The 15,720-nt window shown below is 43.8% G+C and overlaps 1 protein-coding gene across 1 annotated transcript in view; it reads right to left on the minus strand.

The window, feature by feature from the left end:
- The window catches only part of MOXD1 (monooxygenase DBH like 1), a 73,640-nt gene that overhangs the window by 7,375 nt on the left and 50,545 nt on the right, over positions 1 to 15,720 (minus strand). Inside the window, exons 5-10 of the mRNA XM_084775141.1 lie at positions 9,311 to 9,490; positions 8,888 to 8,990; positions 6,514 to 6,680; positions 5,380 to 5,571; positions 3,107 to 3,166; positions 493 to 635 (exon numbers count right to left, since the gene is read on the minus strand). Of these exons, the coding sequence (XP_084631267.1) occupies positions 493 to 635; positions 3,107 to 3,166; positions 5,380 to 5,571; positions 6,514 to 6,680; positions 8,888 to 8,990; positions 9,311 to 9,490 (845 nt within the window). The remainder of the gene's footprint in view (positions 1 to 492; positions 636 to 3,106; positions 3,167 to 5,379; positions 5,572 to 6,513; positions 6,681 to 8,887; positions 8,991 to 9,310; positions 9,491 to 15,720) is intronic.

The following is a 15,720-nucleotide window of genomic DNA, read 5'->3' on the forward strand; positions in this document are numbered from 1 at the left end:
CAATGTTCTCTGTGCAGAATGCTTGCTTCCCATCCTCAAGTCTGCAAATAGGGCATGCATTAGGCGGAGCACCATTGGGGCATCCCCAGTAAAAACCTGGGGCATAGCCGCTCTACAGAGCTTTTGTAGGAGACCTCCCTGCAGGAACTTCATCCCAGTTGGCTGTGTATTCTGTGTGGTTACCTAGGGAGGCCTCTGGGAGCTTGGGTGCTCTGCCTGTTGCCTTTTCCTTTGCTCATCTCCCTTCGTATCTTTTCCCTGTATTAACTTTACCCAGAAGAACAGCTATCGGCTGAGCGCTATTGGTCTTCCTAGCGATTGCTGATCCCGAGGGTGTTTTGGAAGACCTTGGACAAAGCAACCAAGATTCCTTGGCCGCCGGGGTTCCAAACAATCAGGAAAGAGCAGCACACAAGTAACCCATAATATGATGACTGTCTCAGTATGAAGATGAGACCCGTTTCCGGGAGCCTGGAATCCGTGGCCACTCACGTGACGGGTCTGTAGATCTCCTTCACGCCGATGAACTGCAGCTGTTCCATGATGTCCGGGATGCTGGCACACCGCGTCAGGTTGATCCTTGGGTAATAAAGAAGGTACGAGAGACACATTTCGTTCCTGGTGCTTAGTCCTCCCTGAAAAACGGAGATGTTTGATTTGCAAAGTTCTCTCAGCTCTCACACACAGAACACAAAGGCAACAGGATCCTCCAGATCCACTCAGCTCTGAAAGGCGTTCGATCTTTATCACTTGTAAGTAACAGCTTATTATCGGTATTTTGTTGTGGTACTGAGGGTCAAATCCTGGCCTCAGAGTTGCCGCACAAAACACTGCTACCAGCGCTTGACCAAGCTTCTTTTTAAAAAGTTAATACCGGGTCTCACTAAGTTACTCAGGTTAGCCTCGAACTCACAATCCTTTTTGCCTCTACTCCTAAGTAGCTGGCTTGAAATTTATTAATTTAAAGGACTCTTAACTTTCAAAAAATATTGCAACATTAAAAGTTAAATTTATTTCTGTCTCTTGAAAAGGGGCCTCTCTTAGACAGCCTATTAAAGTCCTTTATAGTTCTGATACAAACTTGTGCCATGGTAGACATTTCGGAGGGTCCTAGTGACGTTTGCTCTTTGCAAATCACGTTGATGGGATTATTCAGGGTTATGAGGGAGCGAGAGGGTCTCGTAAAGACCACGCTGTTTTTGAATTCCTTATCCTCTGGCCTCCACCTCCCATGCACGACGGAGTGTTTTCTTAGCTGAAATGAATTTTCTATGATATTATCTTTATATGCAAATATCAGCAGCTGCATGCTACGGTGGCAGCAGGCAGCACATTTTACATAGAAGTAGGTGATATTCCACCACATTTTCATCAAAACTTCAACCCTCTAAAGAATCTACAGTTGCTTCAACGTCTTCCACTGACCAGCTTTCAACCAAAAACTATTTAAAAAACAGTAAAGTGTGATTTTTTTTTACTCAAGAAAAAGAAGTGATTAGTCACAGAGATTGCAAGACGATGCAGATGTTAAGGTTTAGCAAAGGCTGCAAACATCAAGTAATGGAAGACAAATATGATCGAAATAAGGGAAGAAATCAGAAGCAGCTCTAGACAGAGAAAAACCCAGACAAATGGGATGTTAAATGCTGAAAGTGCCAAGTGGAGTAAGACACCCACAGGAAGATCTCACCAGCACATTTGCTATGACCTGGGGAAGAATGAATGAACGTAAAAACTGACTCAAACAATAATCTAAGTAACAAAGAGGTAAAACGTATTAAAAGACATATCCAGTTTTCTTATTATGGGCTGTCAGTCATGCCAGCACCCTTAAATAAAAAACAAACAAACAACAAAACAAAAAACAAAAAAAACCCAAAAACAAACAAACAAATAAAACAAAACTCACAGTGCTTTACGTATCTGAATACTCTGACAATTCTCAGTACATCTCAAGATGTAGGATTTGTAGGTTTGTTGCAAAGATTCTAGCTGTGTACCCAAACTACCCAGGTTTAGTTTCCGTAGCTTTAAAATAAGATTTGACTTAGCTCACTTCCTGCCTGACTCTCTTTAGCAGTCTTTCCTATTCTTGCAAGTATACTTTTGTTGCATGTAAAAACTAAAGTAGCACACATGTTTGCAAATATGAAGAAAGAGGAGGAAATCTTAGTGATGATTAGGCAAAGGCTTATTACTTTGCATTAATTATGAAGTAAGTATCCAAAGCTCCAAATCGTGAAATTTCTCTAAATTTCTTTTATTGGAATCACATAAATGTATAGGCCACCTTAAGTGGGAGATTTCTTCCTTTTACTTAGTTTTCCCTTTTCCGGTTGTATTGCTTTTGTTGTTGTTGTTGTTGTTTTTGTTTTGTGCGTGTGTGTATGTGTGTGCTGCTGTGTATCTAGTTGTGCATAGCAGTGGGCTCAATGCGGTTATTTTCATATAACTCTATATTTTGATTTAATTTGACTTCATATTCTTTACCTAAATACAACCGGTTATAACAGTACCCTTATATGTAAAGCAGGATACAGCCCGTCAGTATTTTCCCAAAGATGTATATTGGCCTGGTTCATAACTTTGTATATAGCTTTAGAGTGGAGATTGTGTTCTCTTCATAAAACAAGCTGGTGGGAGATGACCTCCACTTGTCTTCCTGGAAGAGACTGAACAGGCAGGAAACATCTATTTCTTGAAAGTTTGGCAGAAGTCCCCAATAAATCTGTTGGGACCAGATTTCTCTTCAGGTCAGAAGCTCCCGAGGTCACGTCCTTCACTCTGCCTTTTGAAGTCTGGATTTATCTAAGTAAACACCCAAGTAGACCCAAGTAACATAAGGATGAGTTAATGCCTCGTCTATTTGGTGAGGACGAAGTAAAAGATAAGGAAGGGTAGCTTTCCCCAAGCGCCAATAAATTACATCACTGCGGTCCCATAAACACTACCACAGCACGCTTTACGATGCTTCATGCTGAACTATTTCAGAGTTTTGTTTCAAGATAAGAATGAGCTTTTTGCTTTTTTCTTCTTTACAACACAAGGCTATTTCTTCCTCTTATTCAATGAACTAAAAAAAAAAAACAAACAAACATTCCCTTACCCAAGTCATCCCAGCTCTGTCCTTGGTGTTGTAGCGGCATTCCGTAACCAGGTTATCTCCCTGTGGCAAAAGCAAGAACCTCCAGGTTAGGGCTACCTAGGGCATCCTTAGACCAACAGTCCGTATTTACTGCCTGCGGGAACGCATCATGAAGCTTGACTCAGAAGGCTTTGATTTGCCGTAAACTCCGGTTTGTTACCGTAATGAGAAAGGAAGCAAATGAGAGGGGCTCTCCAAGTTCAGGCCGGACTCTACAACACTCTAGCTGGACAGTGTTCAGCGCAGCACAGTGAGTAAAGATAGCGCTTACTTCACACAGCTGCTATGGGGACATCTGATGAGACAACTAATTTTCAGCCTTTAGTAGAGATAAACTGTTTAGTGAAATATTAGTTAGGATCCTACTGTTTGCTTATGCGGCCATTGTCACCCTTAAAGCGCCTCAGTTATGTTCTTATTTCCTTAGAAATTATAGTAATTTATTGTGTTGGTGTTCTCCAACTTTTTGAACATTACAACACACATGAAAAATGATATTTTTGTAGCTTTCCACCACATAGATAAGATACTTCTGCTGGTGTCGTTTCGCGAATTGTATAAGAATATAACTTTTGAGGGCAGGTTTAAAGGGCCAGTGAGGTGGTTGGTTCAGTGGATAAAAGTTCTTGCTATCAAACATGACAGCCTGAGTTTGACCCCTCTGGCCTACATGATCGAAGGAGAAAAAGAAGCACACTATTAAGTGCATGGACCAACTACTTATGGGCTGGAAGAGGCCGGCATCTCTGGCATTGGCCCCTGGGTTTTCCTCAGTTTGCCTATTCCCTGATCAGAGCACATGTGTACACGTGCATGCACACACACACACACACACACACACACACACACACACACACACACTTGTTAGAAAGTGATGCACTGCAACAGCCAGCCGTGAGACCAACACAGTGAGAGAAGGTATAGAATCACATCAAATTACTCCTTATCAAAGCATCTTATGTCTGTCAAGGAGTATAAAAACGTCTAAGGGGAAGAATGAATCAGAGCTGTGAGTAAAGTATGATCATTAAAAAGAGACAAGTCCCTTTCTCTTCATTAGTTACTTCCAACATTCTGTCTTCACCCTGACAGTTCACTCCTCCTGGAAACTCTACTGCAAGCCTACTTGTGTGCCTGCCACCGTCATTTCACAAATGTATAAACATCTAACTTTTATTTAAAAAAAAAAAACTTATTTATTATGTATACAGTGCTCTGTCTGCACTCACAGGCCAGAAGAGAACATCAGATTACACTGTAGATGGTTGGGAGCCACCATGTGGCTGCTGGGAATTGAACTCAGGACCTCTGGAAGAGCAGTCAGTGCTCTTAACCACTGAGCCATCTCTCCAGCCCCATTTAACTTTTTATAGTCTATTTAAGGATAAGAAATCGTATAAATGCTGAGCCCGATGGGCGTAGAAGGGAGACAATGCATCATAAAATTAAGGAAAAATGAAAGACTTCACTGTTGTAAGACGTGCAGTTCTCTTCTTCTACCCCTGCTACAAACTGGTTCACAAAGCAAAGAATAATTAACTGTCTGATATCTTTTCTTAGGATATCTGTGTGTGTGTGTGTGTGTGTGTGTGTGTGTGTGTGTGTGTGTGTGTGTGTATGTGTGTGTGTGTGTGTGTGTGTGTGCATGTGTGTACACATACACATATACTGCATGGTCACTGATCCCCTCATCTCTGTCCCCCAGCATGCAGGTCATAGGAGTATAGGCTATGTCCAGTTTCTATGAGGCTGCTGAGGGTTTGCACAGCAAGCACTCATACCGACAGCACTCATACCGACGGAGCCATTTCTCCAGCCCTGTTCTTCTAGCGGAAGAATTGTCCTAGGTTCGTTTTACTCTCGAACGAAACTAATAAAATGTGTCCCCTCTTCAAGATGACATACCCTAACGCGCAATTTTGCTATTATCATAATTGCAACCCAAAGGATCACTAGTCAGTGATCTGAATCTGAGCCCTTCAATTGTTTTGTTTTCTCTTCCTTTCTTTCTTTAATCAGGAACTTGCATTGCCCCTGGGAATGGTAAGAAAAGTGAGTTTCTAGTTTGGGAAACAGATCAAACACATTCCGAACACTATGTACGCAACACCCACAGTGGGTGGCTTTGAGACTCTGAACGCGATGATGAGCAATTCTCTTGGCTGGCAGGATCCCTTACTGCATCTTAGGAGCTAAACCTCATGCGCAGGCTCTGGCACAGCGCGCATGCGTACCGGCAAGATTGTTTGTTCTTCCTTCAGATACTGGAACTCCTGGAAATTGAAGTCGAAGTCATCGTCGTAAGCCAGGGATTGTATTTCCTCCCCCTTGCGAAAATGACGCAGCCGGATGCCTCTGCCCGCCAGGTGAGCGTGGAGGAGAACCGCAAACACGTGGATTCCACTTGGCTTCTCCGCTCCCAGGGCCTGCAGGACAGCGAGGAGGGTTCTATTTGCTCAGCAAGGGCATGCTCAGGCAGTTCAGGCATACTTGAGGTACAACTGACAAAGGAGATGAAGCAATTTAAGGGAAAGCCTGCGCTGCCAAACACTTTGAATCTGGATTGTTGACTGTTCTCTTTGGGATCAGCATTTGCCGGGAAAAAGAAGGGACAGGTACGGGCCACACTGAACTGAACTTTCTCTTCTCTTCCTTTGGGAGATGGAAAGACAGACAGTGCTCCCAGAGGATGGAGTACAGTCGCGGGTCAATAACCGAAAAGGGCAAACTCTCAAAAGGAGAACCTGTTCCTACTTTCCCAGATGAAAGAAGACATCTTTCCAGTGGAAAGCAACCCTGGCTCTGCAGCTGATCTGCGTTGGCATGGCAATTTGAATCAGGTCTAAATGACTCAGTAGAACATGTTCTTTCCACTTCACCAGGGAACGGTCACAGAACCCATATTTCATAAATAATACCATCCATATGGGAACACTTTGGTCCAAGAGAAAAGCTGTTCATGGGGTAGTCATGAGAAGCCTGCAGTTTACAGACTCCCTGTGCGTGGCATATTTCACATTGCTTGTTCCTATTAAAAGAAGAGAACTATAAGGCAGAGAAAAGGATTAAAACCAAAAGTGAATAATGGAGAGTACAGGGATTAAACATAAAACAATGAATAAAGGGAAGAGAAACTACAGAAATAAAGAAAAATCATTTTAAAAAGCCCAAAGGAAGTAGGAACTGAAGTGGTCAAGGAAGGAAGAAAACACCTCCTGGGTCACTCTGCCCTTCACGGAGATTTAAGGAGGGCAGTCAAAGGTCCTGCTGAAGTGACGACAGTACAAGGAGCCACTGCTGAACGGTCACAGGGGCTAGAGCAGGCGCTAACCTGGAGGTGCCAGCGCATGCGCTGTGGCACTGCTCACCTCCTCCAGGCACTCCAGAGTGCAGTGACCCTCGGACCGGAACTCAGGCATCCCTGGAGGGACTGTGTGGAAGAGGCTCACCCAGAGGCCAGCCTCAATCACTCCCGCGTCATATGTCCTTATATCCGTAGTGTGGAAAAACCTCAGGCCAGAACTGTCTATTAAACCTATAACAGGAGCACAGAACAAACAGTGAATCTGAAGGCACTTTTTAAAAAACAGTTGTTTTCACATTCATTTGAAGTGGACCATTCATTTCTGCTAACAAGAACAACAACAAAAACAAAAGCTTCATGACAAAAAGGAGTGCAAGCAGAAATGAATGGAAGACAAATAGCTTTGTGAAGAGAAAGACGAACGTAAGCCACCATATTGTCTATAAGTACCACGGACCCCCATGGCACGCGATGGAGGATATGCTTGGTTTATCTAGAAGACACGTTTCTCAGTTACCCAACACATGACAGGACAAAATATTTAAAGTCATTCACCATAAGATTGGGTAACCCTAGACAGTTTACTTTGTATTGCTTTGGGGTGACGTCAAGTCTTACTCTTAGGTAGAAACCAACCATCTACTGATGAGAAAACTTCTAAAGTTTACTCTGAAAGTTTACTACCGTTCTCTTAGCCCTTAACACACTCATCAGACAGTTACTGAGAGTGGATGGGTGGTGGGCATTGTGGGGTTAAAAGACAAGTAACAGTCTTTGCTATGACATGTTACCAAAGAGAGGGAGAGTACGTGACCCAGATACTATAAACCCATAATTAACTTTAATTAATTGGAACCTTTCCCACAGGTACCTCGACATAGATCTATGAAGAGTCTGTTTTTACAAGGAACATTTTACAGACTACCACCACATCCTCCTGGCTTAACTAGGTCAACAATTAAATACTCTCACTCTGTCAGATGTATCCCTTTTGTATCAACTAGTGGAAACATGTGATCTTATTTTAAGTGTTTCTCTTTCCTCCTGGGCTATAACTTTTGTTTGTTTCATTTTGTCGTGTTTTGAGTCAGGGTCTCACTATGTAGATCAAGCTGGCGTCAAACTGGCAATCCTTTGCTCTTAAGCCCCAAGTGTTGGAGTAACAGGCATTCCCCACCATACACAGCTTTTGACTATGACTTCCATGGATGAGCCGGTATCTTCTTTACTCATATTAATCTTCAAGCACATAATTGGTGTTTAATGTTTAGTGAAAACATTGTCGAGTAAAATAATTGAGATTGTTTTCATTGGTGATTTCACACTGAGTCCAGCTGGAAAACGGGATGGGCAAATTCAGAAACCAAATGCATCTCTTCAAACCTCCGTGTTTCTCATCATAGATAATCCTTGAGTACAGTGGTGGAGAGCCTATCAAACAAGTTGTCAGTTGCTTTTAGTTTGACGGGTGGTAGCTTTTCCGTAAATGTAGTTATATTAAAAAAAAAAAGTGTTGGGGTCTAAAGAGATGGCCCTGTTGAGACAGTGTTGGCTCTGCCAGCATGAGGACCTAAGTTCTACTCCCCAGCGTGCCTGTAACACCAGTACCGAGGGAGTAAAGACAGAAGGATGCCTGGGGCTTGCTCACAAGCCATTCTGGATACAGCTCAGTGAGAGACCCCATGTCTTAATTACTTTTCCTTTGCTCTAAAGAGACACCATGGGGCCTTGCTTATAATTTCAGGGAGTTGGTCAATGGGGAAGCGTAGTGGGAAGCATAGTGACCAGAGGGCATGGCGCTGGAGAACAGTAGCTGAGAGCCTCCTCACATGTTGAGACAGCAACCAGAGAGAAAGCTAACTGGGAACGGCTGCCATGGGCTTCTGAGACCTCAAAGCTCACACATCCTGCAACAAGTCAACAACTCCTAATCATTCCCAAACAATCCCACCAACTGGGGACCAAGTGTTCAAACATGAGCCTGTGGGAGTCATTCTCTTTCAAACCCTCCACATTCTGACTAAAAAAAAAAAGAGAGGTGGAGGTAATTTAGCAAGACATCCAACATGGAATTTATGTCCAGAGAGAGGAGGGGAGGGGGATTTTTTAAAAAAATACCACATGTATTTGGAACTAATTTACATCACAAAGGCACTTACTGCCTACTTTCCTACTCCCTGGTGACAAATACGAAAATGTATTCTTAGGGTGTGTAGCCTATTTGCCCAGGTGCTGCTGGTTAAAATCTGTTGTCCCAGGGTAGGTCTGAATCATGCCTTGTTTTGTTTTGGTTTTTTTTTAAACATCCTAATTTGGATGGCAAATGTACACATTTAACACTTTCTAATACGAAGTTTCCTATTTGACCTCCACTGTGTTACAGATAATAGTTAACATGACGTTTTTAAGTTGGCAGGTAAAACACAGAAACTTCTTACCTTTCTTGTGTGTGGGATTATCGTAATGGACTTCTAAGAGCACATAATGAGGATCCAGTGGCGTGCCGAGGGATAACCCAACATGAGGCGGGTAGGTAAAGCCCTGAATATGGGGGGAAAAACTTTCATGAGACAGTGACCTGTGGGAGTCCTTAAGAGTCCCTTGGGGAAGTTCGGGCCACCAAGCCCAACCACTCCCCAGAGACACCTCAGCTTCTGGAACAACATCATACATCGAGCACAGATCAAATACCATCAGTGAAGGGAAGAATCCTTTCCTTCAGAAGTAGAAATATAAGTAAATATTTATGTATTTTTGCGTGAGAATGGTGTGTTTCTACTAGAACCCTACTTGTGGGAGAAGCACATATAATAAAGCAATCAAATAATTGGCTGCAGATCAGTCATCGTCATTAGCCTCACCTCTCCACCAATGGCCCAGGCAAAAATCACAGTTTCGCAGGTAAGGAAGGCATCGGGCATATTTGGATGGTAGCACTCATGGCCATAGTCCAGAACACTGTCGTTAAAGTTGCTGCTGCATTGATAGAGCAGGATGTGATGGACCAAGCTCTCATGGCCTTTCTCTATTACGGGCTCAACCTACACAAATACAAATAACAGGGAGGGCGCCATAAATGAGAGGACCTCACCACATCCCACGGCGAGCATGGAAACAGCATCAGTGACTGTTCAGTCTTCACTGAGTTGTCCTGAAGTTGGTGATGATGGTGATGATGGTGATGGATGAATGGTAACAACTAAGATGAGACGGCTATTTACAACAAGAGTTGGAGGGTTTCACCGGCGTTCTCTTTTCGTGTCTGCGTCCCTTACCTGCTCTGCAATATGCCTTACTCTTCCGGGCCCTCACTTTGCATTGTTATTATTTCCTCTTATTTTCTCTTCACACAGAAAATATGTTATCAGGTCTCATGGTACAAACTCTGTCTCCCTCTTTTTCACCACAAAATATTATTCTTAGCCCACTGAAAATGACAGATCAAATCTTGGTCATTTATATATATACATGGGCTGGGTACAAAGTAGGGCTCAATAACAGGTTGTTGTTGTTTTGAGACATGGTTTCTCCATGTAGCCTTGGCTGTCCTAGACTTGCTTTGGAGATTCTGGTGGCCTTGAAGTCACAGAGATCTGCCTGCCTCTGCCTCCCTGACTTTTGAGATTAAAGGTGTGCACCACCACGCCCGGCTCATAACGTACTTTTTATTTTAATGATAAAGTTCACGTTTTAATTAAAATCTGGGGGGAGGGGTTAGAATTTGGGAGTCAAAACACCCAACTATTGGTGATAGACTACTGTGACTTGTGGACAGATATGAAGCCAGTTAAAATGGAAAGGGCAATTGGCCCTGACAGTCCGTGTGCACTCACTACTTTCTATCAAATTCCTGTTCATCTCCTTCACAGCGCTTATCTGCTTCAGCCAGGAACATAGAAACCCATCCTGCCTGAGGCGAGCATGTCCACCCTTCAAGGCATCCCCACACTCAGATGAAATGGAGGTCTGGGCTGTGGGTGTGAGCCTCCGCTACCAGGGGCCTTGTGAGTTCTGCCATCCACAGAGCTCAGTGATGTTCCTGCCTTAGCTCCCACTCCTCACAGGCAGGCACTGCATTCAGACACTCTACCTCAGATTTCAGGTTTACATGAAGGACGTTTGTCCATTTTCTCCTAGAGTGTTGCACCTGTTACTGCTGTAGATTTTCTCCTTTTCGGTAGGAAAAACCAAAGCAGCCAAAGGGGCACAGGGATGTAGTGGGTAGGGGTCTGAGGTAGGCTGCTAAGAGAGTCAACTTTTTAGATTAGATTCCATTAGGTATTATCCACTTGTACATTTCTGACTCCCCCATTTATGGAAATAAGGTAGCACACAGCCTTGTTTGTGCTAATCTTTAAAAGGCCACAAGCCCTGAAGGTAGAGTCTGTTTTTCCTTTGCTTAAAAAACAAAAAGCAAAAAACAAAAAACAGTGATGGTTCAAATATGATTATAAAATTCCTCATAATTGCACAGAAATCTAATTCAAATTTTTTGCTTCCGCATCTAGGTTGAGCCATCCTGGGATTCTACGGACTTATTTACTTAGGTGCCACAGCTCACCCACAAAGACAAGACAAAGCAAAGATCTCAACAGCCGGATATTCAAATCCACGTGAGGTTGATGTTACATGCCTTGGAAAAGCTCCAAGCCTGCGCTGAGCTCTGCAGAACAGAACTTAGGAGGGAGCCACAAGGAAGAGTGGGGTTCTGCCAAGACGGCTTCATCCAGGGATAGAGAGGGAGCCAAAAGCATGTGATGCTGTGCTGCGGTTGACTTTAGGGAGATTCAAATGCCACCTAAAAAGTTTTAAGAGCAAATTTTTGTTGCTGTGAGAGACACTGAAACGAGTATCAAGCCTCTAAGATTACAATGCATTCTTGGACTAATACTATCTACGTTTTACGCAGGAACTCCCACGTGCCAGCCTCACTATCACTCTGTTTCTACATCTGGCCTACGTACTTAGTACTAAGTGCATAGCTGTAAACTACGTGCTCCTGTCTCTATCACATATCCTGAGATTCACAGAGACGAGGCAATGAGCCGCAGACACCTATGGAGTGGGAGGTGGAGCTGAAAAACCAGCTTTCTCCGAGACCGCAGGCTCTTCTGATGGGAACGTGCTGTGACGGGAAGGTGTGTTGGGAAGGCACCATGATAAAAGTCACTATCATCAAGAGGGAGGAAGAAAGGTACAATAAGTCCAGCTGGAGTGAGCTGGCATGAGAGCAACGGCACCACAGATTAATGCCAGGAGGTTCTTTAGCATTTCGCTTTAGTTTTAACTTGGTATTAAGGAAGGGAGAAGCGCCTTTTTCATCCTTCCCACAGACCACGGGTGACTAGAGCTCTTTGGAGCAATTTCCATTTTCTCATTCTTCCAAGTTATCTGCCTCTAAGACGTGGTTCCCTGCTTGCTGGAACATGTGTGGAGGAGTGGAATGGAGCTCTCCAAAAAACAATGTGCAATTCAATAAATTAACATTTAAGACAAAAGGGAGAGGCGGTGGGAGGAACCTGGGGTGGGCTGGAAATTTGGTGAACTCCTATCACGTTTCCTCCTGCTGATTCTGGCTCCTGGCACACAGCTTCATGACCTGCTCCTCTCCCCACCCCCACCCAGCGCCCTTGGGAGAGTCCACAAACTGTCTCTAACAAAGGATGCCCAGGGGTTAGCTGGCTGGTGGAAAGCTGCCTCTGAGCTCTCAAGGCAGAACTAGCACTGTAGGTAGGTCTCTGCACGCTCCATCGACATGCCGTGGGAAGACGGTAGGAGAAATGTCCGCCTTCACCCTTCGCCTGCCCTGGCCTTGCCTTCATCCCTGAGGTGGATGATGTGAGTATAACATTACATTCATCTTCACACCACAAATATTCCACTCTGAGAACAAGCTGGGGATCAAAGCAAAGCACGACTTGATGTGGTTTCTAAAGACTAACAAGAATGAACTTGGCGGCTAAGCCTAAAGGAGGTGACAGTAGGAGGTCAAACTGGGGTGACATGGAGACAAAGAATGAAGAAACAACTAGGGAGAGGAGAATGCTAGGGAATCCTTCACCCTTTATTGCAGTCGAGAATTCTCATGAGAATCACCATCTCATTCATACCAGAACTGACCACTCAGGATGAGTACCCAGCCCATCAGGCTGGGTTTCTTAACTATAGGGTTTCTTAAACTATAAGAAACAATCAATTCCCTTCAAAGGCCAGAGTAGGAGGTCACAGATGCTACAAGTGACATGTTTCTGCATGTGGGAAGAAGTCCTGATGCAGTGGGTACCACAAAGACAGCACATCAAGTACCAAAGACAGGCCCGGGAAACTTTACCATCCAAGGCTTCTGAATCAGCCCCTTCTCATCATTTCAAGACTTAGTCAGCCTTTCCTCCTAAGTTAACACATTGCTTTTCCTCCCAAGCTGGTCCACATTTTTGTTTGTTTGTTCGTTTGTTGGCTGCCTGTAATCAAAAGCTTTCAAAACAGAAATACAGGTCGACAGTTCATCCATGTTTCCTGTGGACACATACCACCTGAAGTTGTCTTTTTTCTTTTTTTCCATTTTTTATAATATATTTTATTCATTTATTCATACTACATCTCAATTGTTATCCCATCCCTTGTATCCTCCCATTCCTCCCTCCCATTTTCCCCTTACTCCCCTCCCCTATGACTATGACTAAGCTGGATCTGGGAAAGCTATTATCAGTTATTTCAGTAAATTACCTGGAAGAGGGAGAGAGAGAGAGAGAGAGAGAGAGAGAGAGAGAGAGAGAGAGAGAGACAGAGACAGAGACAGAGAGACAGAGACAGAGAGACAGAGAGACAGAGAGACAGAGAGAGAGAGAGATACAGAGACAGAGAGACAGAGAGAGACAGAGAGAAGAGAGACAGAGAGAGACAGAGAGAAGAGAGACAGAGAGAGACAGAGACGCAGAGAGCAAAGCACGGCGTCTGGTGTATACTCCTTTCTCCCCTGCTTACAGGCTCCTGAGTTTCCACACAGGCTCTGAATATGCAAGCTTCCTTATGAAAGGTAACAAATTATAACAATAGCCATTTATATCTGAAGTGAATTGAAAACATTATTTTAAAATTGACTATTGATAACATGCTGAGAGACCCCTTCAGAAGGTCTTCTGTGTTACACTCCAGATAGTCAGTCATCCTAGCTAGCACACACACCTTCCATGCACACACACAAAGCAGGGACCCACCACAAACATGGGGGGCAGCCCCAGCAGTTGTCAATGCCAATAGTTTGGCACTTCCCCCCACCCCCCCAAAAAAAACTTTGCTGTATGGATGGTGTGCATCTTGCAAGTTTGGAGTGATATTTCAACTCATGTGTACAACACTGAGGAAATCAAAGTCCCCTCCCTCTTCATTGTTTGTGTTTGAGCCCATCAAATGCCACCTGTCCAGACCTTCACTTTAGTGCCTTTATTTTGGACTTCCCACAGTGTAGAATAACAAGTAAATGTCTGTTCTTCACAAACTCCAAGGTCTGAAGTATTTCCTTATGGCAGCTTAAGCACTCGGCAGATGTTCCCACACTTGCCCCCCACCCGACCCGCTAGCATGCCAGGTAGTAGCCAGTCTCTCCAAGACAGCGCTTTGCACAGTGGCAATCTGACAGGAATACTGAGCCATATGCGGCAGCTCATCAGCTGACCGTTCTCCTCTGACATTCATGGCCTTCTCTCCTTAAGGCATTATCCACACAGTCCTGTTAACACAGATTCTCAGCCACTTAGAGGCCAGTCTCCTCTTACGTGTGCATTCTTACCAGCGTCATTTCCCCTCCCTTTGGTCTCCTGTATTCACACTTTCTAATCAGCATCTTACACAGCCATGGAGCCCACTTCGTTTCTTTGGACGCCTCCTCTGGTTCTGGCTCACATTTGTACTGTTTTTCCAAGTTTCCCTCAGAATGCTGTACGGTGTGCACAGCCCAGTGCCAACATCTAAATTTTGACTCCTAACTCTGCCGCTTACAAGCTTTGTGGCCTGATACCAATTTCTTTACCTGGGTGAAACTCAGTTTTCTTATTTTTGAGAGAAAATCCAAAGCAAGTTTTAGTCTATTATGAAAACTAAAGGAGAAGAGCATCTAGTACTTAGAGTAAATACCAGGGAAGCCGTACTAAGTCAGCCCAACTTACCACATATATTTTTTTTGTTGAATGTAATTATTTCACATGTGTTTTTACCCCTTAGAGAAGCAGCTCATTGTTTTTCTCATGCTGTCAATTCATTACATGGAACAAAGTTTTCAGAACCTTCAGAGAAAGAGAGAGAGAGAGAGAGAGAGAGAGAGAGAGTGTTGAGTGTGTGTATACGTATGAATATGTGTATGTGAGTGTGTGTATGTGTGTGAGTGAGGGTGTTAGTGTATGTATATGTGTTTGAGTGTGTACATGTGTATGTGTATGTGTGTGAATAGGGTGAATGAGGATGAGGCTGTTAGTGTGTGTGTATGTGTGAGTGTGTATGTGTGTGTATGTGTGTGCATGTAGTACATGCACATGTGCAAGAGAGCCTTAATAAAATGCTTCATGAAGACAAACTCCTGCACATACATACGCACGCATCCACACTAACAAGTATGTATAACACACAGAGGGACACACATGTGCAAAGACCATGCTAAACATTCTCTGACGTGATAGTGCTGCGTCCTTGTAGACATGCACTGTTTTGTTTGTTTGTTTTTGTTTTTTGAGACAGGGTTTCTCTGTGTAGCCCTGGCTGTCCTAAACTCATACTGAAGACCAGGCTGACTTCAAACTCACAGTGATCCCCTGCCTCTGCCTCCCGAGTACTGGGATTAAAGGAGTGCGCCACCACACCCAGCTATATATGCACTGTTTTTGAAAGATAGGTTGCTTTGTACATTTCAAGTTGTTGGAATTTATAGAGTCAAGTGTACATACACTGCATACATATCTTTCCTGCTATAGAACAATGGTTTATAGAACATTCAAACAGGTTTTTTGGTTTTTGATTTATCGATATATGGGTTTTTTTGATGCAGCAATATATTTTAAAAAATGAATCTAGCTAGATTTATGACAGATCTGCCCTGGATGAATAGGCAGACCTGGGCCTACTTGTTACATGGAGCTCGGGCACTGCAGAAACTGGGCCTTTTACATAGCTCAATCAGAGAGTGACAGGGAAGATGGCGTACCTATGCAATGAAGTGCACTCTTGCACCAACTTTATCTGTGTGTCCCACTTCCCCATCCCAGGGAAGAAAAAGAAATGC

This window comes from Acomys minous, assembly GCF_964271855.1.
Source record: "Acomys minous genome assembly, chromosome: 3".
NCBI lineage: Eukaryota > Metazoa > Chordata > Mammalia > Rodentia > Muridae > Acomys > Acomys minous.